Here is a 26,480-nt window from a genome sequence, read left to right on the forward strand (position 1 = left end):
AAAATATGCAACATGTTTTAAAATTTCTGATCCCTAAATCTGTAAACTAAGATTAAATAATATCATGTGTCATGTGTGTAAAATGTCAGGTAGATTTATCTCCATTTTCCAGTGACATTGAATATTACATTTGAAAGTAATTAAATACCCTAAATCCAGTGTATATAAACAGATAATAAAATAACTCAATTACTTGACATATACCACGTATCTATTATTTTTATCAAATGCTGACGATGGCATGAAAAAATACGGGTATTAAAATAAATACGCACAATATTCCTGAAAAGCTTCAAAATGCAATCAAGCTGCTTTTACCAGTTTTGTGGCAATGAAAATAAAGATATTTTCAAATATATTTTGAAAATGCTTACTCAGAGTAAATTTTTGCACCAGCGGTTGAGAAAAAGAATTCAAATCATGCATAATATTTCTCTTATATTAAACAATAAAGTATCTAAATTTCATATTCAGGGAGATTGCATTTTGAAATGTCGTTTCCATGACACTGAAATGAAGAAAAAAATTTTTTGTATTATGTGAAAAAAATAAGTTCGTTTGGTGGGTAAATCTCGAAAGCGAAATAGTGATTGATCTGACATTGAATGGCGTGGTAAAAATGAAACGATAAATATGCTTTTAAAGATTTCGAACAAATAATTATTTTTAAATATATGAGCTTTTGAAATAATCATAAAATGATTTTGCCAAGCAAAATAGTATCATGTTAAGATTAACCAATGAAAAAGACGAATACTGTATTGGGTAGCTATTTTAGAAATAGTATAATTCAAACACAATTGATGAGTTATTTTAAAGATCGACAACAAATACATTTTTATAAGACTACTTTTTAAATTCTATTGATTATAATATTCATGATGAAATAAAATTCTGTTGATTAGTGTTTCAGTTCTAAAAAATATCTCACTCTATCTATCGTTTTCCCATATACTGCATGTATCCGTAATCATATCTAAGAGAACGTAATTTTATTAAGAAGCCCTAGTTAAAATAATTCCTCTTAATTCAGTAACTTTGCATAAATTATTAATGACACTTTCATTTATACTATTATATATTGATTATTGAATGTATATTTGGTTTCTGATGCATAATTACTTTTGAAATTTTCATTTATACAAATTTTCATAATTTTGATTTTCAAAATATCAATAAGTTAATTATAGTCTTGCAAAATTATAGCCTTGGAAGAATTATAGTCTTGCAAAAGAATAATAAATTCTGGAATTATAGTCTTACAAAAGAGTTAAAGAAATTTATTTCTATGACAAGAGGGAATGCAGTTAAATTGTCTTATAATTATAAATATCTATTTTAAGTTGAAGCTTGTAAATCGACGTGATCATTATTCATATGTAGCCTTAAATCTAATACTTCTGAAAAATATTACTGTTTGCTTTTAATTCATTCTCTGAAATAAGTGTGAAATGCCTTTAATAAATTTGAAAGTTATTAATTCTTTTTAATAATGCATATAATATTCCAAAGATATTTGAAATTTCCGTAATATATTAACAAAATGTTAAGTATAACTGATAAGAAAAATAACGAATTGAAATTGATTTCCCAATAATAACCTAAAATTGGGATTTAAAAATGCTTGGAAATGATTGAACTCCTTCAATTATGACATTAAAATTTCTCTTTTAATTGCGAGTAGAGAAAATAAGGCATTTTTAAAATTAATTGTTTCTAAATATTCCAATTCCTATCGAATTTGAAATTGCTGCTAAGGACAAATTTTTCCTTAACAGAAATATTGTTAATATATGTTGTGACCTAAACATACATACTTAGTAAATATACGCTTGAGAATGTGGTGGATATAATCAACGCGTTTAAAATTATTATTCGAATGATTATTGTTAGATAAATTTAAATTTATTAATTGTATTTTTTGAAAGACACCAAAAATTGAAATATATTAGCTTCAAGGATCGAAACTAATTCGAAACTCTTTAAAAGCTAAATGATTTTTCGATAGAATTTTTATTGTTGTATTATTCATGTTTTTAGCAATAAATTTTCTCATCGCAATATGTCTGAAAAAAACTTTTAATGCTACATAATATTGTTACGCAAACAATAAATAATTTTTGATTTATTATTATTCAATTTTTTAGTTTTGAAACTATATTTTAACCTTTTTTATCTCTTTCCCATGTCTCAATTATCAAAATATAAGCAAACTTCAAATTTTTGAAACATTTCTAAAACGCAAAAATTGCACTGAAACAAATGAAACAATCCAAAGAAAATTGGTACTAAGTAGGTATTCTTCGTGTTATATCGTACATAGAACCAAATGGAATTTCCAACATCTGTTTTTACAATATCCATTAGACATTGGATTAAAGAAAAGGCTGTAATTTTAAAATTTAAATTATTGTAACAGAAAAAGAAATAGAAATATAGATTGTAATAGAAAAGAAACTATTGTAATAGAGAAGAGAGAAAATTAAGCAAAAAATTTTACTTTTTAAGATAAGAAGAAAAACTTTTTTTTACCTTCATGAGAAATACGAAATTATATTTTTGCGTGCAGAAAGCAATTGATATCATATGTCATTTAAAAAAAAACGTATGTAAACATCAAAAGCGATTTTTTTTAGTTCTAAAAATAGCATCCAAAGTTCGAATTTCGATAGAAATATTTATATTTTCAAACTCTGAAAGTTCTTGTAATGTAAAAATCGATAAGGAAATCATTTTATTTTAGCTACTGCATAAAAAAATGAATAAAACAGTAATCATGCCTTTTTCAGGAACAGTGGAGAGAATTCAATTAAAAAAAGCTGCGCTTTAAACATCAGTTAGAAAATAAATTACTTTTTAATAAGAAATATTTCAAAATTTATTATTTTTTTCACACTCATATTGATCATTATATAACGATAATTACCATCATAATTGCTAAAAGAAAATCATAAATTGTCTCGATTTTAGATTTCCAGAGAAAAAAAAAATTTCACGTATTATTTTTCGAAATTTTTCGCCATCATTGAGCCAAAGTTATTTTGGTATGTTTCAAATTTATTTTAGTGTAGTAATTGTTTATAAAGAAATTGACAAAATACAGATATAACTTACCGCGCACATTAAGATAATATTTAAATATGAACCATTTCCAAATTTATTTTCAAATTTAACAAAAATGGACAACGGGTAATAGATAAGTAAAGAAAATAGTGACAATTACAGTGATAAATATTATATAAAAAAGTAGTTGTATGGCGATAAGAAACATCAGTAAAAAAGTCAGAAGTCAATTCTTTTTTGTAACTTAACCTAATTACATATAAAAAAATATTTTAAGAAAAGAAAGAAATAGAACTTTCTTTAAACGCCTTGTTTAAAATTGCTATCGTAATAAAGAATAGGCTTTTTCATGACCGTGAGAATTTCATGAACAATTTAATAAAAATACGAAAGAAACGATAATAATTTAAACTTCATAATAAATTTTAAATATTAAACATTAAGTTGTATTTAGAATATTAAATGTTAGAATAATTTCGTAGCTAATTATAAAACTTCAGAAATGTATTGAATATTTAAAATACTATGTGTATAGCACAAATAGAAATTATTTTATTACCATACCTATACGAATAAATTGTAAACGTTAATCTGAAATTTAAAATATTATCTAATGCTCTTGTATACTACCGATAAATAAAATAATTTTTCTTCCAATTTTCATTAAAAAATATTGAATAATTGCTATGGAAGGTTTAATGGCTACTTAATAAGTTCAAAAAGAAACATCTAAACGTTAAGTTAATTATTTTATTCAGAAATGACGTGTAGAATTTTAAAAGACGTTACAAATCTAAAAACTGTGTTTTTTACACGCATAGAAAGTACGTTTCTTAATATAAAAAAGAGAATTGAATTTTGTTCAGGAGTGCAAGATTTTTCAAAATAATACATAGTTTGCGTGTTTCTTTCTCAAAATGCAATTCTTTAAAAATATGTAAGGAAAAAAACCAAAAAAGTGATCTAAAATAAAAAAAAAGGAGAAAAAAAACTACAGTACGGCTATTGTAACAAAAGTAATGGTTTCTTGTTTTTGTTCTTCAAAGTTGCTTCAAGGGGAATAACTTGTAGACTTCTTTTTTTGTTTTCAAAATTGGATTCCTTCAAATTGATGTTTCGCGTGTTAACTAAATTGATAACTGGAGAATATTTTTTTCTTAAATATATAACTCTGAAAAGTTGAAATTTGAGAAAAATGATTGTAGATATAGTGAGAAATTTTATTGAAGGAATCGTTTTACAATAAAAAAAAATAGTCACAGTTATTGATAAAAACTATCAGCTCAAATTATTATTTCAATTAGCTGTCGTGAAACTGTTAACTTTAAAAAAACGATTCCATTAAATGCTCCAATATTTTTTACCGTGTTCAAGAAATTATAGATTAACTGACAAAAAACAGTTATGAATTTGCAATTACTTTTAAGACATTTTAAAAGTACACAATGCACATTTTTTGTTACCTTGCTTTAATAATAGTTAAATATATGTGTAAAAATAAAATTTCTTTTTAAATGGTGTAATACTTTTTGTCGAAGTTTTATCATAAGACTAGTTTAAATTACGAAATTTGAAATAACAAATTAAATAATATGGCATGTAATATTTTATTGAATTATAATCTGTCCAATATGATTCAAGGAATTTTGCCATCTATCTGACAGCAGCATGATTCCACGCTCATAAAAGTTCTTTACAGGCAAAAAGCTATTCAAGGTCATTTTTTTACCTCCCTTTTTAAAAAAAAAACGGTTTCACAGTCCAAAAAACATTTGCAGAGCTCCGTACATTGCTGTATGCCAACCCATTTCTCGTTCTCAGTGCTGACGCACTTCGAAAATGGATTATTTCCTTAAGGTTTCAGAAGCAAATTAATGATGCAAACGCGAAGGCGCAGATTTGCGTAAAAACATGAGGAACCCATAAGTCGAGTTTTGAGGTTAAACCTAGGCGTTTCAAATGATAATTAAACTATCAAATTCGATAAATTTAATCTCTCGATATCAAGAGTTTTTTTTTTCTTCCGGTTTGAGTCCGATCATGGCTGTATTGTGTGTTCATCAGTTTTATCCAGCTTTCCAGAACGTGGTGCATCCTTAATTGCCGCGTTTAAATTTTACAAACCAGGCTTGCTGCCAAAAAATCTCTTCCATACACATCGGATAATTTTTTTCCCTTTTTTGGATTCCATTTTTACCTCCTTTTCGATAGCAAAAAAATTAAAATATGCGAAATATGCTGCTTTTGACTTTCCACATTTAAAAAGGCACCAACTAAACACTACAGCATAGAATCAATCGAAATTTTTACACGTCAGCTGTCAAATGTATAACGATTTTTTGGCTTAAGGCTGAAGTTGGCTGTTTAAAAGTTTTCTAAGAAAAAACTGAAATTACTTCCCGAACTACCCAATATTTTTAAATATAAACTGACTATTTATATAATCTGCTTTTCCATAATTTTTTGCATACTTCTTATTTTTCAAATAGTTTCTTAATTTGCCTCTAAAAAGTTGAAAAAAGAAGAAAAAAATTATTTACATTATACAGATGAAACAGAATATTATATTAACAAAAATGTTTACTGCGACTACATTTGTAATGGGAATAATAAGACCAAATTTATCATTTAAATTATTTAAGCAGTAGCATCGACACTAAAAAAGGGTATTTTTTCAATTATATTCACGTTACCCTTTTTTGGAAATTTTTCTTACTGTTTCAATTCATCTGCAAGATTTAAACAATAATCTCTAAAATTGCAACGAAATCTGCAGTTATTTAGAAATAATCATTATCAGCTATTTTTAAAGGTCATCTCTTACGCCAGTTGCATTTTTTGATTATAAGCGTGGCTTCTTCAATTTAATTAATGTTACAAAACAATGCACAGTTTAAGTAGATGTATCTGGAAACAGTTTAAACCATTAAAATTTTCCAAATATTAAATTTTTTTAACAATCCATAATTAAATAAATTATTTAACAATAATTACCTATTAAAATTATGTTAATTGCCTTCTAATTAATACTGATAGAAATACACTACTGATAAAAATAAATTTATTTATAATTAAATGAACGTTATATAAGTGTAAAACACATCTACTTTTTTTCACAATAAATCGTGTGTGTTAGGAAATATATTTAAAGTAAATTTTAACTTGAATATTCAAAATGATTTAGTTGATCCAAATGACTTTCGTTCATTTTCTGCAATACTGCATAAATAAATTGAATATGCAAAACATTTTTCAATAATTTATAGCTCCTCTCTGTCTATATCCAGATTTTCTCTGTCTATATCCAGTTAGATTTTTTCCCTATTTACCTCTCTTTGTTTCATTCTTATTTGCATTTGATGAAAACAACTGAGATGAACTGAACTAAGAAATTAAAAAAAAGTAATTTTAACATTGAGACATGTTTTCGTCTTTTTCGCCATATACTGTTAGAAGTTTATCTGTAAAAATGATTAAATAGCGATTGATTTAATTATTATCTTATTATATTCAAACAAAACAATCAAATAACCATAAAATGATAATATTCAAACTGTTATAGGTGAGAAAAACAATTTTGATTGATTCTTTTTTCTTAATATGGTTTAACAACCAGGATTTTATCTACGCCAACTAGGTCCACCTTAAAAAGCTATTTAGTTCCATGCAGCAGAGTGAATGCTGTAGCCGAGAAGGCTATTCAGTCAATCGTAATATCGGTGGAAGAGTAGTTTGAATCCCAGCATGGATACAAAAATATTTCCTCCACTTCTTTAGTACGTGAACAGTTTCTAATTTCCTGCACTTTTCAATTGGTGAACCTGGTTGATCAGAAATCAAAGCTATTTTTCAGGCATAAATGGCGCATCACCCACAGAGCTCTATTATCCATTCAAGTTTCCTTTTTATGCTCTAGAATCCATACTAGTGGTAAATGGTTAGCGAACCATCTATTGCATTTATGGTTTATTAACCGCACTAGTAAAAAATGGTTTTGAGACCTTAAAGTTAAGGAAATGTTTCCAGCCATAAACTTTATAGTAAATCGGATGGAGAGACTGCTGTCGGTTATTTTACCGTAATTTCAGAAAGAAAATTCTTTCAGCGTAATGAAAATTTATCTATTTGAGGTTACTCAACATTAAACGGCCTATGTTCTTTTACACGCTCGAGGTTTAATTTTTAATTTTATTTAAAAGCATTTTATTCATTCTAAATGTTCCCAAGAAAAAAATAATGGCTAAGTCATTTTTTTCTCCAGTCTAACACATCTAATAATGAGGGGAAATTTTTTATCGCTAAAGTATTCATTTAGCTACGAAATGGGTGTAAAAATATAACACAGGGATGAAATTTATAAATTTAATTACCATAAAAATATTTAGGTGAGTACTAATGTCGTATTTATTTAAAATAAATGCTAACACTGAAGTTATTGAGGTAATGAATTTTACTTGTTTTGAAAAATAGACATTTTCTGAAGATGTAACATTGTCATTCACTGTCATCGGACTAAATAACTGGTAGATATATGTGACAAGATTGGCGTTAAATCCATCCTGGATGAAAGTTCTCTGTATTATCCGACGACACGTTGCCAGCTCAGACGACGAGTACTGTTTAGGTTGGTTGGTGTATGACAGTTAATTAGAACTAAATAACAGAGCCACCTATTTTTTTCAGGAAAAGGAGGAATGCTTTCAAGAGATCTTTCAATTGATAAATTTCTTGGCGAACATATGTATCTAAAAACGTTTTACTGTGGGTTTAAAGCACTATTATTATTATATGCATGATTTGATGTTTATCGTTAAATAGAAAAGAATAAAACTCTACCTTTAGCAGCATTGAGTTTGCTCCCAATCATCTGTTTCGCCACAAACGCAGCCATGACTGCTCAATTAGATGTTGTCTATTAGTTGAGAAGATTAAGGTAGACGATGAGCGTAGACCAAAAGAAGCAAAAACGGGACAGGAGGGGCCACACGAACTACAAGTTACGTTCTAGAGCTGAAATAAATTCAAATTGTTAAATAAGTCTTACACATTTTCTTATATAAAATAAACTATGAAAAATTATGTATACATTAACATGTTAAAATAAATTAAATTTAAGTTATTTTAAATTCTTTAATTAAAATTCTCATTTTCTGTTAAGAAGTATTAATGGGTAAATGATTTTATTATCTTCCTTAGAAAATTAAACCGTTGAAAGGGAAAAATTAATTTAATAAACCATTAGTAAACGCATCTCTTTCTCTAGAAAAAACACTTGTAATTAGAAAGGTTTTGATGTTATTTAGAACTGAATGATGAATGGCAAATTGTATTCTTAATTTGAGATTTAAATTTGCGTATACTCTATGAAAAAGTAAAATTAATGAATAAACTTCAAAAGAATAAAATAAACCAATGCAAATTTAATGCAGATTTAAAATGCAGAACCAATTTTTTTCATTTATTTAAATATTAAGAGCAACGAAACTGATAATAATTCAATGAATAAGTATAGCTTAACAGTGCTCATATATAGTCTAAAATTGCAGTAACAAAACATAATGTACTCCAAAGAATAAGCGAATTGATAATATGCAAAAATTTATAACATGAGAAAACGATAATATACGAAAATTTATTTCAACATTTTACTGTTTTGGGAAAACAACAGTTTACGAATAAAACAGATTATTGAATTAACAAAATTAATCCGTATACATATGCGTATCCGTATACTACGACTGCAAAGTGTAATCGGTATTAACAAATCTGATTTGTGTTAGAATACCTGATCAGTATAAGATAATGCGATGATTTTCGTCTGCAAATAGTTAAGAAAACATAATAACTATAAAAACAGTCTATATTCGTTTTAAATTGAAACTTAAAATACTATAAAAATTACATTTAAAAACTAATAGCAATTTTCACGAAAAGAATCGTTAAAATCTAATACAAGTATTGATAAAATAATCAAAGTATTGATAAAAATTACTTAAAATCTAAATTTGCCAACGTCTTTATAGTGTATGATATGCAGTAAAAGTATAAAAGTTCATTGAATTCATTTAAAACGTAAGGGATTGATTTAAATGTAAGGAATTTCAGTATTAAGAGATAAGTAGCATAGTGACTAACAAATTTCAAGCAGCAAACCAGATATTTCAATTTATGTGCTTGATAGACACAATTTCAACTTATTTTTGTTTACATACATTCAGCCTAACTCTATTTGAAATTAACTGCGGAATACGTTAAATAAACATTCAATGCAACATTTAAAGATTCAACATAAGAGATTGAAAAATCTCGAAAGCAAATTAAAATTAAGAAATGTTTCGAATTCCGAAGGCTCTGGAAATAAAATTAAAAATGCTCTCGGCTGTTTACTTACAAATTTAATTATTCAAAGAGACAGCGTGAGTTCAGAAATATCACATTAAAATATTTTAAATGCCAGCCTCTTTGAAAAGGTCTTACTCGGTAAATTTATATCCCAGCACTAAAAGCCTTGAAGTCTCGTGATGTTTACCCAAATATGCGAGAACGTGATATTTAATCTAATTGAAGAAGGTGCTAAAAAGAACCTTGGTGACGCAAACATAAGGCATAGTTGTCGTTGCAAACCAATTATCTGGCTCGCGACAAAATAAAACATCCGAAGACATCTGCTAAGTGCAATTTAAATCCTGCTGCTTAGAGACCCTAAGGAAGGAGAAACCTTCAATTTCCTTCTTCTGCGACTCACCTTCTATAACATATTTATTCGAAAGCAAACCGCCTTTCTAATAATTGGAAAATTCCTTTCTGCCTTCATTCCTCCAGATCTTCTGTAATAAGTGGAAAAGAGGTGAAGATGGTATAGTGAAGTAACTCACGACGAAGAGAAGATACGAGGCATGAATTCGATTGGGCGTCGTTTGTCATTTTAATGTTCACAAAATTGCGACAGAAATGGAAATATTTTAAGCAAATAGGGGAGAAATAGATAATAGAAGAGAGAGAAAAATTAATATATGTTTGCCTTTTTATGCAGGCTAATATAAACTACTGTGAAATTGATTCTGTTGTAATCAAGGTTTTTAAGCTTGATATTTTAATGGAATGATAATATTCTAATTTAAGAAAATAGATGTGCATTTTTTTTTTAAAAAATCAACTAAAGGGATATTCTAGAATCTTTAAACACTTCTTTCATCTTACTCGATTAAAAATGCTTCATTCACGTCAGGCAAATCTTGAGAATGGGTGCCCGTTTTTGAGCTTGAAATATGCCGACTGCTATTTCTAGTATGCATATTTATGAGGAGAATGAATTTTTTAATAATCAAGTAATACCTTACCGCTTCAGTTTCTTGTGATTATTTATTTACAGTTTTAGATCTACACTGGTGAAATAAATTAAGAGAATTTTCATATTATGAAAAGAACTGAACTGAATATAAAACCACTGCTTCTAGATAAAAATTCAAAGCTTGTACATCAAATACGTAAGCGTGCACGCGTGTGTAGGCGGAGCCAGTAGAGAAACAGGCTTTATAAGTGCGTGTAAGTTAAGACGCATTGCGTTAGCTAGTACACCTCGGCGAATTTTTTGGTGTTATTTTGCAGGGATAGGTTAAATTCAAATTGTAACAGTAAAAATTAGTAACCACCAACGTTTAGATGATGGAATGAAGTGGTGAATTGGGAGGAGGCTAGAGGCATGCCAATCTCAGGTCCAGATTTGTAGAGAGTTCAATTTAACGCCAAGCATCGTGTGCAACTTATGGAAACAGTTCCAGGATACCGGATAGAAAGCCCAGGAACGGTCGTCGAAGAAACACGACGACCAAAGAAGATCGCCATTTGTCCATTATATCGAGGCGTAATACAGGGGCTACAGCTCCTCAGCTATCTCGTGACTTGTATGCAGCAACAAGAACCCGGACATCAAGGGTGACTTTTTCCAAACGACTTCATGAGAGAGTTGTTTGCAAGAAGACCATCTGTTTGCATCTCGCTCTTTTCTACTAACAGGAGAGTTCGTTCAGCATGGTGCAGAGAGCATAGAGATTGGAGTATGGATCGATGGGCTACCGTTCTCATCACTGATGAGTCCCGGTTCCGCCTAATTAAAAATTCTCGCCGTACGTTCATATGGAGAAAACCAGGGACCCGCTAACTACCCTCCAATGTCAGCGAAGTCGACCATCATGGCAGAGCAGGTTTAATAGTTTGAGCAGGCATCATGTTGAATGATCACACACCTCCCCATGTCTTTGAAAGAGGCTCTGTCACTGGTGTGAGGTATAGGAATGAGGTCTTGGAGCCCTATGTTCACTTTTTCAGGGCTGCAGTTGGCCCTGAGTTCATTTTAATGGACGACAACGCGAGGCCACATAAAGCTCTTCTGGTCGACGAAATTTAAAAGAGTGAGGACATTCGCCGTATAGATTGGCCAGACAGATCTCTAGACTTCAATTCTATAGAGCATGTCTGGAACGCTCTGGTGAAGTCAATTTCAACTCGTTACCACCTCCGAGAACCATTCAGGTAAAGAAAACAGAGTTGCTGAGCGAGTGGAATCAATTGCCATAGAAAATGATAAATTGCCTTATTTCAAGTATGGAATCACGTACGTTGCAAGGCCTGCATATCTGTAAGAGGGGACTATACCCCCTATTAACCCATTTTTATTTTATTCTGCAACAGCTGTTTCATATCTTCCGGTTATAACTAGTGTTACGCTCGATCATGAAAGTGGTGAATGGTTATTTGTTTTGTATTGTATCAATGTATGTACATAAGTACATATCAATGTATGTACATATGATAGTACAATGTATGTGCGTATGTACAATGTATGTACAAGTATGATAGTAAGCATAAACAATAATGAATAACAGGTTTAAAAATTCTCAATATCTTTAATTAATTTTAAAAGCCTCATGGCCTTTTAAGTTTTCCAAAAATGCACTAGGAAATATACTCTTATTTGAATGTAACCTTTCGTTAAAGGAGCTTTCGGTAAAGAAACATATTTCACAGTATAATTCAGAAACCTCAAATCTCTTCCAAATAAACATAACACCATTCAGAAATTCCGGATCTAATATTATGCTATTGCATTAAATCATATCACAAATTATTTCGGTTTCAAATGTTTAGTTCTTTGATCAGCTTGTTTGAAAAGAATCACCTAAAACAATGCGTATTTGTATAGCATAGTGGTAATGATGATTAAAAATTCTTGTTATGGGAAAATGAGGAGCAGATATTGTTACTATTCATTATGTCCAATTTTGTAGGCAAAAATGAATGGAAGAATATCATATTTTTTAATGCTTTAGTTGGAAAATTTAAAAAAAAAGTGTGGTGTATGGAAAAGTATATTGCATGCTGAAAAATTTGTCCGAAACAGTTAAAACGTAGGAAAAAAACTTTTAATTGCAAGTAAAAAATGTGATAAACTAATTTCTATTCTTTTCATAATTAATATAAAATCACATCTTATATGTAAAGTAAATTCTATTCTAATTTCAATTTTGCCTCATTAAAAGGTATTTAATTATATGCACTAAAATATTAGAGAGAATGTAACACATGAAACGATGGGGTTTCACCAAATCAGATTATTTCAAGAAATACTTAAACAATGTAACAGAACAACGGTAAATAACAAATCTTTCGGGATACAAAAGAATCGTAATAATGGTAATAAGTTCTTTCTTCTTCGAGTTATATAACAACGTAAAGAATGATAAGTATGAGTGTGTGTAAGGGGTGGGAGAAATAAGTCTTCGCTCTGACAAATTAATTGCAATATTGTCTAAGATTGCTAGAATAATGTAAAAGGACCGTAAGGAGACGGTTTATTTACTGCATAGCTTCCAGATGGAATAACAAAGCTCATGATTGCGGAAAGTGCAAATATTACGCCACTTGCTTGACATCTTTTGATAAGTAAACATCTTTTAGATGCCATAATATCACATAATCTTTGCTTGCTTCCATACATAAAAATATTTGATAAAGTGCAATATATTTTTACAAAACGTATGGTTTTTATATCATTAAAACGCATGTATTTTTTATAAATAAAACAATTCATCATATAAATATAACGGGTATCTTAAAAGTAACCAAAGTTTTGAAAAATAAATTAAACGGGATCGGAAGTCTTTGTTGAATGCTAATGATATTTGAATAAATATAGTATTATGAATTCAAAGAACGTTGACTCAACAGCATATGTTGAAACTTTTGCACAATTTTCGTGAAAATATTGTCTTTCAACTTTTGTACAATATATAAGCTAATTTTGCAGAATTACTTATTTCACACAACGTGACTTGAAGCTACTAAACATTTTATGTATGTCTCCTTTTAAAATAGTTTACTTTGTTATTTAATAAAAAAAAACGTATCAAAACTAATTTTTAGTAAAAAAATTATTTTATGGCACTTGAGTAGAAAATGTTTTGTAAATTACCAATAAAAAATTTTTTCAGCCAATGTAAATGTAAGGTTAAGATATTTTTCGACATAGCTTATATTTAATTTATAAATAAAAAAGGAGATTCAACATTATTTTGTGTTTGTAAATAACTTATAAATGCCTCATTGAAGGTAAGTAATTGCCACACGAAGATTCATAAAGTTTTGAAAAATGATGATACAAAAAATATTAATTTTCCGACTGTTCGTTAAGAAAAAAAAGTCAAAATATCAAATAAAAGCATACTAAGAAAATCCATTTGTCAATATAGAACGCAATGGATGGTTTAAATCTCTAACTCTAGCTTTTAATCGGACAACATATCTTTTATAATTACAAATATTTATCAAAGCAGTAAAAAATTCTCCCCGATAATGCGCTGCGTAAATATTAAAAAAAAATTAATTGAAATAAAAACTCCATTCCATAATAGAATAGTGATAGGAATTGCCTTTTCACATGAAAATCTTAGCCAAATAATATTTTGCGCCAAACTGCTGCCTAATTGAATACCTTCAAGTAAATGCATGGCGTTTCAAGGAACTCACTATAATTGGTATCATTCTTGATTGACGCTTTCATAACCCTCCTTTGTAAACACTGTATACTAATCACCATTATCTCAACACTACTATACCATCATTCACAGCTGGTGAATCAAGTATCATACTCATATCTACAGTCCTACATGCATATGTCCGTATCTCTAATGGTTCAAATGCAGTCTGTCACTCTCTATACGCCTGATAGGTAACATTAAATTTGTAAACTGAATACTTAACAAAGAATATATTGAAAGTACTTTGAACTCAATTGTTTTAGGATACGAAATTCAAAACATGATATATGTCTAAAGTTCAGTAACTTCCCATTAAATCGTACAGGAAAGTAAGAATTTAAAAAATCCTTATGAGTTGAAACCTTTGTTTCTTTTTCTTGTATATGATGGGCTTGAAAAGTCAGTAACCACTATCTTAACTTTCGAAAGGCAGCATCCATAGTTGCAAAAGTTGGCGTGTCTAAGTTTGGTGAAGTGGCCATGGGCTGCGCGATGGCTAGAAGAATTACTTAGTGGAAAACTTCGGATTTTGTGTTTTTATCTTGTGGCACGATTCAAGATAGGTTGAAAAACTTTTTGATTTAGTATGAACAACACTTTTTGAATATTATGCTAAGAAAAATCAAATGTATGTGTGCTTGGAATTTCCTACGCAGTGACAATGTAAGAATTTCGGGAAGGAAGGAATGACTGGTTGCTGCCAGATACCCTTATTAAGAAACTCCTTCACTATAACTGCAATAATTTTTAGATAAATACGAACCCTTTTTAAATTTTAGCAACGTTAAGAATTTAAGAGAGTGTTCACGAGCTTAAGTTGGTAATCAGTACTCGAAAATCAGTAAATAAAGTAAAATCTTCAAAGCAGGCGCAAATTGCAATGATTTGGAAGAAATAAATATTTGCAACTCGTTTGCTGCTATTAATTACTTATGGTAATTATAGAAACGCTTATCTAGGCCATCATGTCTTGATGGAAATTAATACGAAACTTTCCCTGACGAGCAGTGCTTTTTAATGTAGTAAAATCAGAAAAAAAACAGGAACAAGATAAGGTAAAGAAAATTAGTGCAGAATTGACATTTACAATGATAAATGACAAACAAATCATTTTTAAAACTAAAAGATAGCTTAATCTATTTTGACGTAGCTGTTGCTGCTTGGATAAATGCCATGAGAAATGCATAATTGACGAATGTAGAAGCCGAGTCGTCTATCTCAGGTTCAGCCATCTATCAGTTTCACTTCTACGTTGAGGTGTACCGTGGTACGTATTGAGATAGACCAAGATTAATCCTTTTCATTAACGTGGAGTTTCTATCGCTAAGTAAGATCGAAGAATAGAAGATCGAAGGGCAAATTGAGCAAAAGCTCAATTTTTAGCACGAGAATTTGAACTCCATACGAAGCCGGGGCAGGCAAAACTTTAAACATCTTTTTTTTAAATTTGATTAACCAGGAGCTAACCGACTGATTTTGTTCAAATTTTGTATTTTAGCATAGACATACATAATTGCATTCTATAAAATGATTTAAAAAATTTTAATACCTTGAAACTTTTTCGACTTTTATTAAAAAAATTATAATAGTGCTTACTAAAATTTTTGCTAAACATCTGCTTTGTATTTCATGATTATGTGCAAAAATTTTTTTAATTCTCTTGAAAGGTTCTCGATATATTGTAAAATACACTAAAAATAAAAGTAATAATAAGGGGTCCAAACTTTTGACTCTCCTCCCGAGCAAACTATTGGGACCATATTAACCAGATAGCCCCCACCCCTTTTAATTTGAGGGTCGAGAATCCAAAGACATTGAAAAAAAAGTATGTTTAATCAGAAAAAGTACGTTTTTGTGTCTGATTTCGCAACTTAAAATATCGTGTGCACTAACTAATTAGCATATCTGAGGTCACCCTTTCGGCCTTTAAAGATTGAGTCCTAGAAACGGAAAATCCGTTCATTAGATTAAAGGTTATTCAGGGTGTCCTTTTTTTCGGTTTTAACCACTGTGCATCATTTTAAAAATATAGCTTTAAAATGGAGTTATTCGCATTATTATTTTTTTGAAATGTCACCGTCTTTCATTTTGTTTTCTAGATGTATAAGATAAAATGATCATTACAAACCCATAATGCCAAATACTGTTTTATTAATCTGTCGTTTTTTATTGATATTCTTAAATGCCATCAATCAAGATTGAGAACCAAACAATTAATTTCAAACAAAAAGCAAATAATCTGTGAAATTGTTACGTGGTTCTTTATAATATCAGCAAGAAAAACGGGCTATTGATTGTCTTTTCTTACCCTGAAGCGAAAATATTGTTCTTTTTATAACTAAGAAAAACCGTGATTGTTCTTATTTGGCTAGTGTTTCCGTAAAGAAAATCTCGATCTCAAAAATAAGAAAACTGCCAACTTAAGAAAAAAACTATTTCTGATCGTTACAATTCCTTTCTTTACTTTTAGAGTTGTCCAATATATCTGACATTCGAGCTGACAAGTGATTTTCAACGGAACATCCAATCGTTAACGATTCGATATTTTTTAGAGAATGTTGAAATAGATTTATTGATGCGAGTTACGAGAAAAATGTATTTTAAAAAGGGTTTTTGCTGCATAACATTGTTTAAGAATACATTACTTAAGTATTTTTTGTCCCTTGTATTATATATAATTTTAAAAAAAATTTGTTATCTAATTAAAGAAGGAAAATGTTATCTAATGATAAATTGTAATTAAAAAACCCGAAGAAATTTCAGGATAACCACACTGTTTTGAATATGATATTTTTATGTCAACTTTTCTTTAGTATTGTTACCAAATAGGTTCTTTACAAGTTTATAGATGGCAGCACAATACAGAGAAACACCACAAAGTTCACAAGAAAATTGTGTTCTTCCCACAAGACGACGTTAAGAAGTAGTAAATGTAAAAATGCGCCTTATCATATTTCCCTACGCTTTTCAAAATCATGAAAATAATATTATACCAAAGAATACATTACTTGCGGGTGCAGTACTCGTACTATTGGAACTCGTAGAGCCGAATAGTACAGATGGGTATTATTTTGTAACTAGACAATGAATAGACATGCTTTTTTTGTTTTTTAAATCGTCACAATTAAAATAACCACATAAATAAAAATTAAGGCAAAAAATAAATGTACACAGAACTACACAAGGTAAAAATGATGTAATAAATTATAGTTTCAATTTATTTTTGGCTGGGTGGCGCAGTTAGTTTGTCGTCGGCCTTCTGAGCCTAAGTCTGCGGGTTCGATCCCCGTCCCAGACACCGGATTTTCGGGGTGCAGAAAATCCTCAGCCGCCATGTCGTATGATTATGCGGCATGTAAAAGACCCCTGGAGTGCCTTATTGGCTCTTGGCATTTCCGGCAAAATTAAATTCCTAGTGCATTTTAGCATCCATATAGAGTCTCGGTGCTGCCATCTAGTGCGGCAGAAACTAGACGTCCAAATTAACATGGCCAACGGTATCTCACCCATTGTGGTGGTCCTGAAAGAGTGGATACCACTTCTGGAGAACGCACTAGGTCTGCTCATCGGGAAGACTGATTGCGCAGCTCATAGGAAATTAAAAAAAAAGTTTTAATTTATTTAGAACATGCTTCAACATTTATAACAAGAAATTGTTCATTCAATGAAAATTTTACACAATTAATTAAGACTTTTACTTTAAAAATCAGCATTGTAAAAATTTATAAGTTCTTTTTCATCTCGGATGAAGTCGATTAATATCACTTACATACCAAATTCGTCAGGTTATTTTCATAAGGAGAATAAGTAAAAAGTTAGACCTATGTTATTTTGTATTTCGAATTGTTTTAAAATTGCAAATTTAAAATTATTAAGTTTCTGCGAAAATTACGTAATTTTGTTGAGAAGCGAGTTGTTATCAAAATATGCCTTTGTAGTCGAGCACTGAGGATAAAGTATGACCAAAACTATCAGAATATAACAAAATTTACCGTGTTTTTGGCTCTATGGGAACACGACGACACCCAGTAATTTCATAGATTTTTGTAAAATTGACAATAAAATTTGGTTTTATGTGATAAAATTAAGAGAATGTGTTAAAATTATACCTTAAAGTATATTATCATTATTAATGTATTATCATTGCAATATTATCATTATACCTTAAAGTATATTACGAAAAATCTTAATTCAATTAAATTTACTTTTGAGTTTTGTACTTTTTACTAAATGTGCAGTTTTAAAAACATTTGAAACTTTTTTTTGAACTTGCTGTTTTTGAAATCAAGAATTTTTTTCTCCGAATATTTTTTGTACTTCAACGGAATTAAAATTGTAGTCATTATTTCGATTGAATCTTTCGGCTGTAGCTCCAGGCTCTTTGCTAGAACATTAAATTAAAAAAATATTCTACGCATGGCTAGAATAAAAGTAACAAACTGAGGCATATTCATCATTACTTTTTGCTTATGTTATTGCTAGAGCTCAAGAAAAATATTCTAAAAAATAATTTTTTGCATAATTGTAAAAATTTGTTAAAGTGTATTTTTAAAATGAAGATCTCGACGGAATGTAGAAAAGCTGGATAATCAAGGGTTAAGTGAAAGTCTTTATGAAGGTATTTGAAAATAAGTACGTCTTTTGTAGTCGCTATGTCAATAAAGTATGATCCACCCACGATACTACGATTCATTACGATTGATAATATATTTCGTCAGCATAGCAATTGGTAAAACCCGAAAGCAATATATGAATCGACAAATTAACTGGACTACACTGTCTTTTCACGGACAAAACTGTTTGGAAATGCGGTGAATTTGACGCTTAAATTTAACCTGCTTTTGGCAGAAAAAATTAATTCAAAATTTTTAAATAAGCTTTGTCCTTTAAACAAGTAGTGACCGAGTTAAAACCAGGCCTTTTCGAATTCTTTTTTTATTGTAAATGACAAAACAATATCTAAATTAATTTCTAATGCATGAAAAATATTCAAGACAGATAATGTAATCACTCTACACTCTTTTCTAGAATGCAGGAAAAAAATTATGTCCCGAGCATGGTTGCGATAAGAGGCACTAACTTCGGGACATTTGTCATTCCCTTTCGTTCATCTTATTATGAGTGCTCGAGAAAAATGTTGAAAAAAGGATTTTCTTCTCATTGTAAAAATTTGCTGGAATTAGTCTTTTGAAGTGAAGATCTCGACGGAATATGAAAAAGCTGAATAATCAAGAGTGAAGTGCAAGTCGCCAAGAAGGTACTTGAAAAGAAGTCCGGCTTTTGTAGTCGTTTTGCTAATGAACTTCCACTTTTTCGCGAGAATTATTTTCCTCTTCACCGCGACTTTATCTCATCATGGTTCGCTGATGCTAATTAGCTGTGAGAATGAACTTTGTTCTTCTCCATCCTGGATGCAACTCGTTTCGAATATTTTTTTTTTAATTCGTCTGCCGTCTCTTTTAGAATTAGGATTCTTAAAACAAAATTGCAGTGATGTTATGTTGAAAGTTTGCTTGTATCTTGAAAAAGTTTCGCTTTGAGAATTTTGTGCTTAAAAAGCTGTAAAATAATTGAACATCCAAAAGAGACATCAATTCATTTAAATTAAAAGTAATAAGTTTTGTTTTCTGTTTTTGTAATGTAAGGAAAATGTAAAGAGACAGATGCTTCGCTTCAGAACTTCTTGTTACTGATTAGAAAGAACTAGGGTAAACGATATGAATTTTTCTTCTTAGAATTTATATGCTAGAATGTTTGCATTATAAGTTATATGCGAGTTGTTTGCATTCTGTAATTTATATTAGGGAAATTTCTGGAATTTCTGGAATCGAATCTAGAATATTTCGCTGAAGCTGATTAACTGTGAGAATTTGAATGATTGAATTTTGTTTGAATATAGTTTGTTTCAAAGCAAATATCATTTATTACAAATTTGTTTCAAAAAATGTAAAGCGAAATAATTTTGTTCAAATTTAAAACAATCAAATTCAAAGCTCTATCCTCCCCATAGCCTATATGTTAATCACTATCTAAACCACAAAATGCGTACTACTTTTCTGATTCAAGTGAGCAGTTTTGCGTAACTATTAAATTTTATTTAGTGAAATTATTCTTTATTTATAGAGGATATATTATTTCCATAATTCATGTCTCGGAGAAAAATAAGGCCACGTATTAAAATCATCAAAAACCAGGTTGTTATAAGACACATACTAAATTTACCACTGAGAATAGACATATGATATTTAGAAAATGTGGTTTCTACAGAGAATGAACTCAACATTTTGAGCATTAAAGACGGTATACAATCACTTAAATTTATTAGATTTTGTTACATTTTAGTAACTCGATGTTTAGCACGATACAAAATTTCAAAATGTTTCTTTTAATTCGATATTTATTATAAATACATTCTCAGTATATAGTGCGTGAGCTATCATAGATATAAGACTAATTAACTCTAATGAACTTTTGTTTCATATCTTATTAAATAGAACACAATTCAATTTATTATTCGATCTAATTACGTGTTGCATTTAAAGAAAATATTAGTACATCTCATTATAACTGCCCCTCCACAGAGAAATGAAATGGTGAAAAAAAAATCAAAATCTATAGTTTCTCTTTCTAAGTCCTTCGGTTAAAATCTTATTAATCGTCTTACAAGACTCTTTCGCTGATTAAAAGCATACCTACTCCTTTCATAGTTGACGATAACAATAAATCCTCGTTAATTAGCCTTTCGCTTTGAGTGACTTCATTACGAAATAAATCACAAGTTTCCGCAATTAAGCTATTCTATTTCATTGTTTCAAGAGTTTTCTTTTTTTCTAATACCGCTTCTCCGCTTTCGAATTCTGAAAATAAGAGATAGACTCTTTTTAAAACCTTTTTAAGAAACGGGAGAATTCATCAGTGACTAAGCTTCAAATTGTGCCCATCCAGTCGAATAGGACGGAGCTTTTAATTGTCAAGCTTAATTATATCCAATTTGAATGGTACTATAGATAAAAAGAATAGTTCTTGAAATTTTCCTTGATAAAATGTGGATTTAAGTAAAAACGCAACAGAAAGAAGAATTAAAAGTAGTATAATTGTTGGGAAACTTTGTTATAGTAGCAATTACCTGGAAGAAATCGACTTAATTTACTCTTCTAAGAATTTTTATAAGAAAGAGACAGTCTGATAAATAAATAAAAACTAATATTGTGTTCCTTAAAACCTTTATTTTGATAACTTATTCTCTTAGTTGAAACAAAATTTGTAACAAACCAATTTAATATTAATTATAACTAATTAGATTCTTTTTAATTAACAAGTAAAATTAACTAATTTTGTTCGCAGTCATATAAATTCGAAGGAAGTGTGATACTGGCTTTTTATAACGCGATTAATTAGGAAATAAAGATATTTCATGATTTATAGCAATAATTTTTTCCAGATTAACTTATTTATATTACTTTTGCATTGGTCAATATTTTCTTTACTTTAATTAAATTCATCAACACTCAAGATAACTTTACATTCAATAGTTATTTCCATAAATAATGCGTGCGATACCAATTTTTGCATTCATAGATTTCAACGATAATTTCGATTTAGTTGTATGTGATTCTTCAGATTCTTAAAAATACCCACAATATTACCACATTGCACAGCTATCAGTTTTAAAAATAATCGAGATGTTATATTATTCGACACTTATCGTAAGTTTTACAATATATCACTCGTGGGGTATATTATTCCCGTTTCATTATGAGTTTATTGTTGTTTTAAAATCACAGATTTATCTTTTCATTTAGGTAGGGTAACTGAGAAAATCAGTTTAAGCTATCTATACTCCCGATATCAACTTGTTGATTATTAGTTATTTTCTAAGGAAATAGTTCAGAAAAAACTTTATCACCTCGATTTTTTTTAGAGTAAAGCCATTTGGGTTATTACTTTACAATTCTAAAAGCCAACTATAATATATGTTCTTAAATTGTGTTAATGATAATTAAAATAGAGTGTTCCCTAAGAAAAATTCGTCATAGTTACTTCTGTGGTAATCTAAGGTAACCAATGGTAACCACCGAAATGTATATGGCAAGACATCATAAGCCTATGGTTATCATAAAAATTTGTATAGCATTCATATGCCAAGATACCATAAGCCTATGGTAACCAGAAAAATTTATATTACATTCATATAGCAAAACACCATAAGCCTAAGGTAACCATAGAAGTTTGAATTGTATTATATGGCGAGATACCTTAACCTAATGGCATGCTTAAGGAGAAGTATCACATGCATAAGACAAACGAATAAAAACCATCATACGCATGCGTCATTCATGTGAGAAAGTTGACTTGATCGCCGAAAGGAACTAGTATGTTTTACTCCAGCTACGACAATCCTATTCAATTTTGCGTAAATTAAACCAATCCAGAATACTACAGTTTGAGGTAGCGAAATTAGAATAGAATGTTCCCTGAGAAAAATTGGCCATAGTTACTTCTATGGTAATCTAAGGTAACCACCGAAATTTATATGGCAAGACACCATAAGCCTATGGTTATCATAAAAATTTGACATTCACATGGCAAAACACCATTAGCCTAAGGTAACCATAGAAGTTTGTATTGTTTTATATGGTGAGATACCATAACCTAATGGCATGCTTAAGGAGAAGTATCACATGCATAAGACAAACGAATAAAAACCATCATATGCATGCGTCATTCATGTGAGAAAGTTGACTTGATCGCTGAAAGGAGCGAGTATGTTTTACTCCAGCTACGACAATCCAGTTCAATTTTGCGTAAATTAACCAATCCAGAAAATTACGGTTTGAGGTAGCAATTTTATAGTTCAGTGATGAACCGATTTTTCCGAGATATTAATAAATACTGTATTCTATGTGCAACGCAACAGAAAAATTTCAATTTTACTTCATTGTTCATACATACTCTTCTTCTAATTACATAATTTCCAATATTGTTTACAATAGGAATCAAAAATCAATACTTGCATACATATGAGTTTAAATTACCCAGAAATCCTTTAATATTATTTCCTTTTCCAATGAGCCTTCTTTTCGTTATTGATCAACATTATTTCGAAATTACGACTTCTACATCCCATTCTCCCCTCTTCAACCTCTACCAGGCATCATTATCGGCTTCTAGATGCTGAGATAGAAGGATGAGGAAGAGTTGGAGGATGAGCAACAGTGAAAGGGATTAGAAAGAGTACGAGCCAGGTGCGATAAGGAAGTGGAAGGCATTGAGTAATTTGGAAACCTATATTGCACTTCAAACAATAAATCGATTTTTTCGTCTTGTAAGATGCATTGATTTATAGGAAAAAGTTTCATCGGTTGTAAAAATGTAAAAACATTCTTTCAATGGAATGAGTGGAATTTTTGCAGACATTGATTTTTCTGAACAATGTAAGTGTTAGATTGAAGAAAATTTAATTTCCAAGTCTTTCTTTTTACTTTTTTGAATGGAAATAATTGCCTGAATACTTTTCTTTTTACTCCACTCTCTTATACTTGGGAAACATATTTTATCTTTATAAATGAATTATTTATTTTAATGTATATAAAAAATGATTAAATTTTGTATTGAAAAATGTAATATTAATAATGCTATATAATAATAAAATATAAGAAATAGTGTAATATATAAACAAAATTAGAAGTTTTGATCAATCGAAAATAAAATATGGTTTCATTATTTTTCTACAAAATAACAATAAACATTTTATTTTATTTTAAATGTTAAGATTCAATACATTTGTGTTTTTTTTTCCAACAATGAATTGGAGAATTTTGATGAATAAATATTTTGCTGGTATGTTCTTTAATATCACAAGTGAAATGTAATCTATTTTACAGAAAAAATATTCACTTTTTTTAAATTAGCCAAAAAAAAAATTTTTTTTTTTTTTTGCATTTAGAACTGACTAGGATAACACTTCACAATGTCTGTGGCCATGAAAGATGTTTCAGCTTTTCTAGACAGGAAATATAAAGCTTAAAATATTTCATGAAATTTCCATCTCGTTCAAGAAATAGACACTGTGATAGCAGTTGCTAAAGCGAAAAATATTACTTCTTTTTTCATCCAGATATATGCCAAATTAAAAATGAATGAAATTTCTTTTTTAAACTTAAAACATTATTTAAAATATTTGTCACGTTTAATAGACAGCCACTTTATGAACTTCTGAAAGTTGTTTTAAGGGAACAGAATAATGTTAACGCTCATGCAATTTGCAGAAAAAAGAGCAAAAATTCAAAAGCTTAGAACATCTTAACAGAAAATCAATTTTTAAAATATTCTTCGGGTTCAAGAAGCAAAAACTATAATTGTGAGTTGTCTGAAGGAAAAAATGGATATTTTTTTAAATTTTTTTACTGGCAGAAACGTAAATAAAACTTTCCAACTTAGAAGCATTTGTACACAGCAGGAATTCAACATATTTAAGTTACAGCCACTGTAACTGTGAGCTATTTTAGAGATAAATAGTGATGTAGTTGCTAATGTTAACTTCGGATGAAACTATCAGCATAGCATATTGGGGAAATAATCAGATGTATCACATATTTAATGATATAAGAATAAAACGTGATACACATATACCACACTTATGGGTTATTCATTTTGTATGAGAGACCATCTCACATTTTGTCCATAGCAATAATGGCGGTAGCTCAAATTAGAAGCCTCTCAAAACTTTTTCTGCGTTCTTTTTAATATTTTTGTTGACAATTTAAATGATATGTATTGCAGAAATGACGAACAATAGTTCTATCTTGGGCATGCAATTTTTTTCTATTATAATCAATTCTATTATTATAGTTTCTAATCAATTCTATTATTATAGTTCCCCAAGTGACTGTAATTTTTAATAGAGTCACTTGGGGAAATATGCGACGACTACTCTCAACGCACCCCCCCACACACACACACAATTGCTACCAATCATTTTAGTATCTTAAATATAAAAATTGTTAGATTAATACTATCAATGTATTATACAATTTTCAATGATATATCATATATATATTTTTAATTAAATGCTTTAAATACTTTACTATTAATTGCTCGATAAAATTTTAAATAAATATATTATTAATTGTATATTATTGACAAAAGCATACATGAATATAAATGGTATATTACAAAATACTTTTAATGTAACAATCCGTTCATTGCCGAGAAACCAAAATGATTGAGAAGTAATAGAGGGGGTCGCTGAGCAAAGAGGCAATTGGCATATATTGCCCCAAGTGATATATATTTTGATTATAATAGAAAACTGCATGCATAAAATTTCAAACGTTCATTTCTTTAACTTACATCATTCTCCCAGCAATGGCTGGTCGATACGAATTCCGTACCCGGCTCGCAAAGATCACAGTGCTGACGTAAAATATCATCAGTTATAGACGGATTATAGGCTAAAGTTCTCTTGCCATCAGGCTAACCGTCAGAGATTTTTATGGTTTTCATCTATATGTAAGGCAAATGCAGGTTAGTTCCATCAAAAATCCTCCACGAAGGCAAAAGTTACCCAATACTTGATCCAGGAGTTCCCCTGTTTTCTGGATTGGGTTCAAAATTACAAGGCTACAAAGTTGAACATTAGTAGTCATAAAACCAAAATTGGGTCGGCTGTTCAACGAAGGGTATAAAATATAAAACTACGAGTACATATCATTTAAAATGGTCAAAAACAATTAAAAAGAGCTCGGCAAAAATTTTTAGAGATCGCCATTTTGAACGTCCTCCATTATTGTCTTCGGCTTAATCTAAATATAGTATATCGAGTAGTATATGTCTACCATGTTTTGATTCTATCATTACTTACGACTGTTTAACCTAATTGTGATACTATAGCCAGTTTTTCAAATTTATGTGTACCGATTTGCATATTAATAGTCAATAATCAATGAAAAGAATGCTCTTTCGGAGGGAGGGTTCATTTATCCAACATCCCCCATCCCTTTTATAACAGATTCCCCCCATCTGGTCCCGAATTTTAGAGAAATTTTGTGACTTCGTTGAATAATAGTGGTTATTAGACCTAATTATCTTTACTATAACCTTATAATATTTAAATAATATTATTATAATATATATTTTATATTATATATTTAATATTATATATTTTAAATTATATATTTTACATTATATGTAAAATTAAAACACTTTTCTACTGGCCCTGAATCATAATATGACATATCCCTTACAATAAAATTTAACTCTAAAAATTTTAAGGCTGCAGTAATTTAAAGGATATTGTGTTCCAACACGCTTCAAAATTATATGATAAGTGGAAAGTTTTTAAACAATACATATTTTCAAGTTTACAAAGGAGTTCAAATG

At 29.5% G+C, this 26,480-nt stretch overlaps 1 protein-coding gene across 2 annotated transcripts in view; it reads right to left on the bottom strand.

The window, feature by feature from the left end:
- Window positions 1-26,480, bottom strand: part of LOC107454174 (complexin) — a 323,104-nt gene that overhangs the window by 100,789 nt on the left and 195,835 nt on the right. For both annotated transcript variants that reach the window (XM_016071264.5, XM_016071265.5), the window contains exon 2: window positions 7,900-8,073. In XM_016071264.5, the coding sequence (XP_015926750.1) occupies window positions 7,900-7,954 (55 nt within the window). In that variant the 5' untranslated portion in view covers window positions 7,955-8,073. The remainder of the gene's footprint in view (window positions 1-7,899; window positions 8,074-26,480) is intronic.

Source organism: Parasteatoda tepidariorum, chromosome 3, assembly GCF_982258835.1.
Source record: "Parasteatoda tepidariorum strain Cologne lab strain chromosome 3, Ptep-v5.0, whole genome shotgun sequence".
Classification (NCBI taxonomy): domain Eukaryota; kingdom Metazoa; phylum Arthropoda; class Arachnida; order Araneae; family Theridiidae; genus Parasteatoda; species Parasteatoda tepidariorum.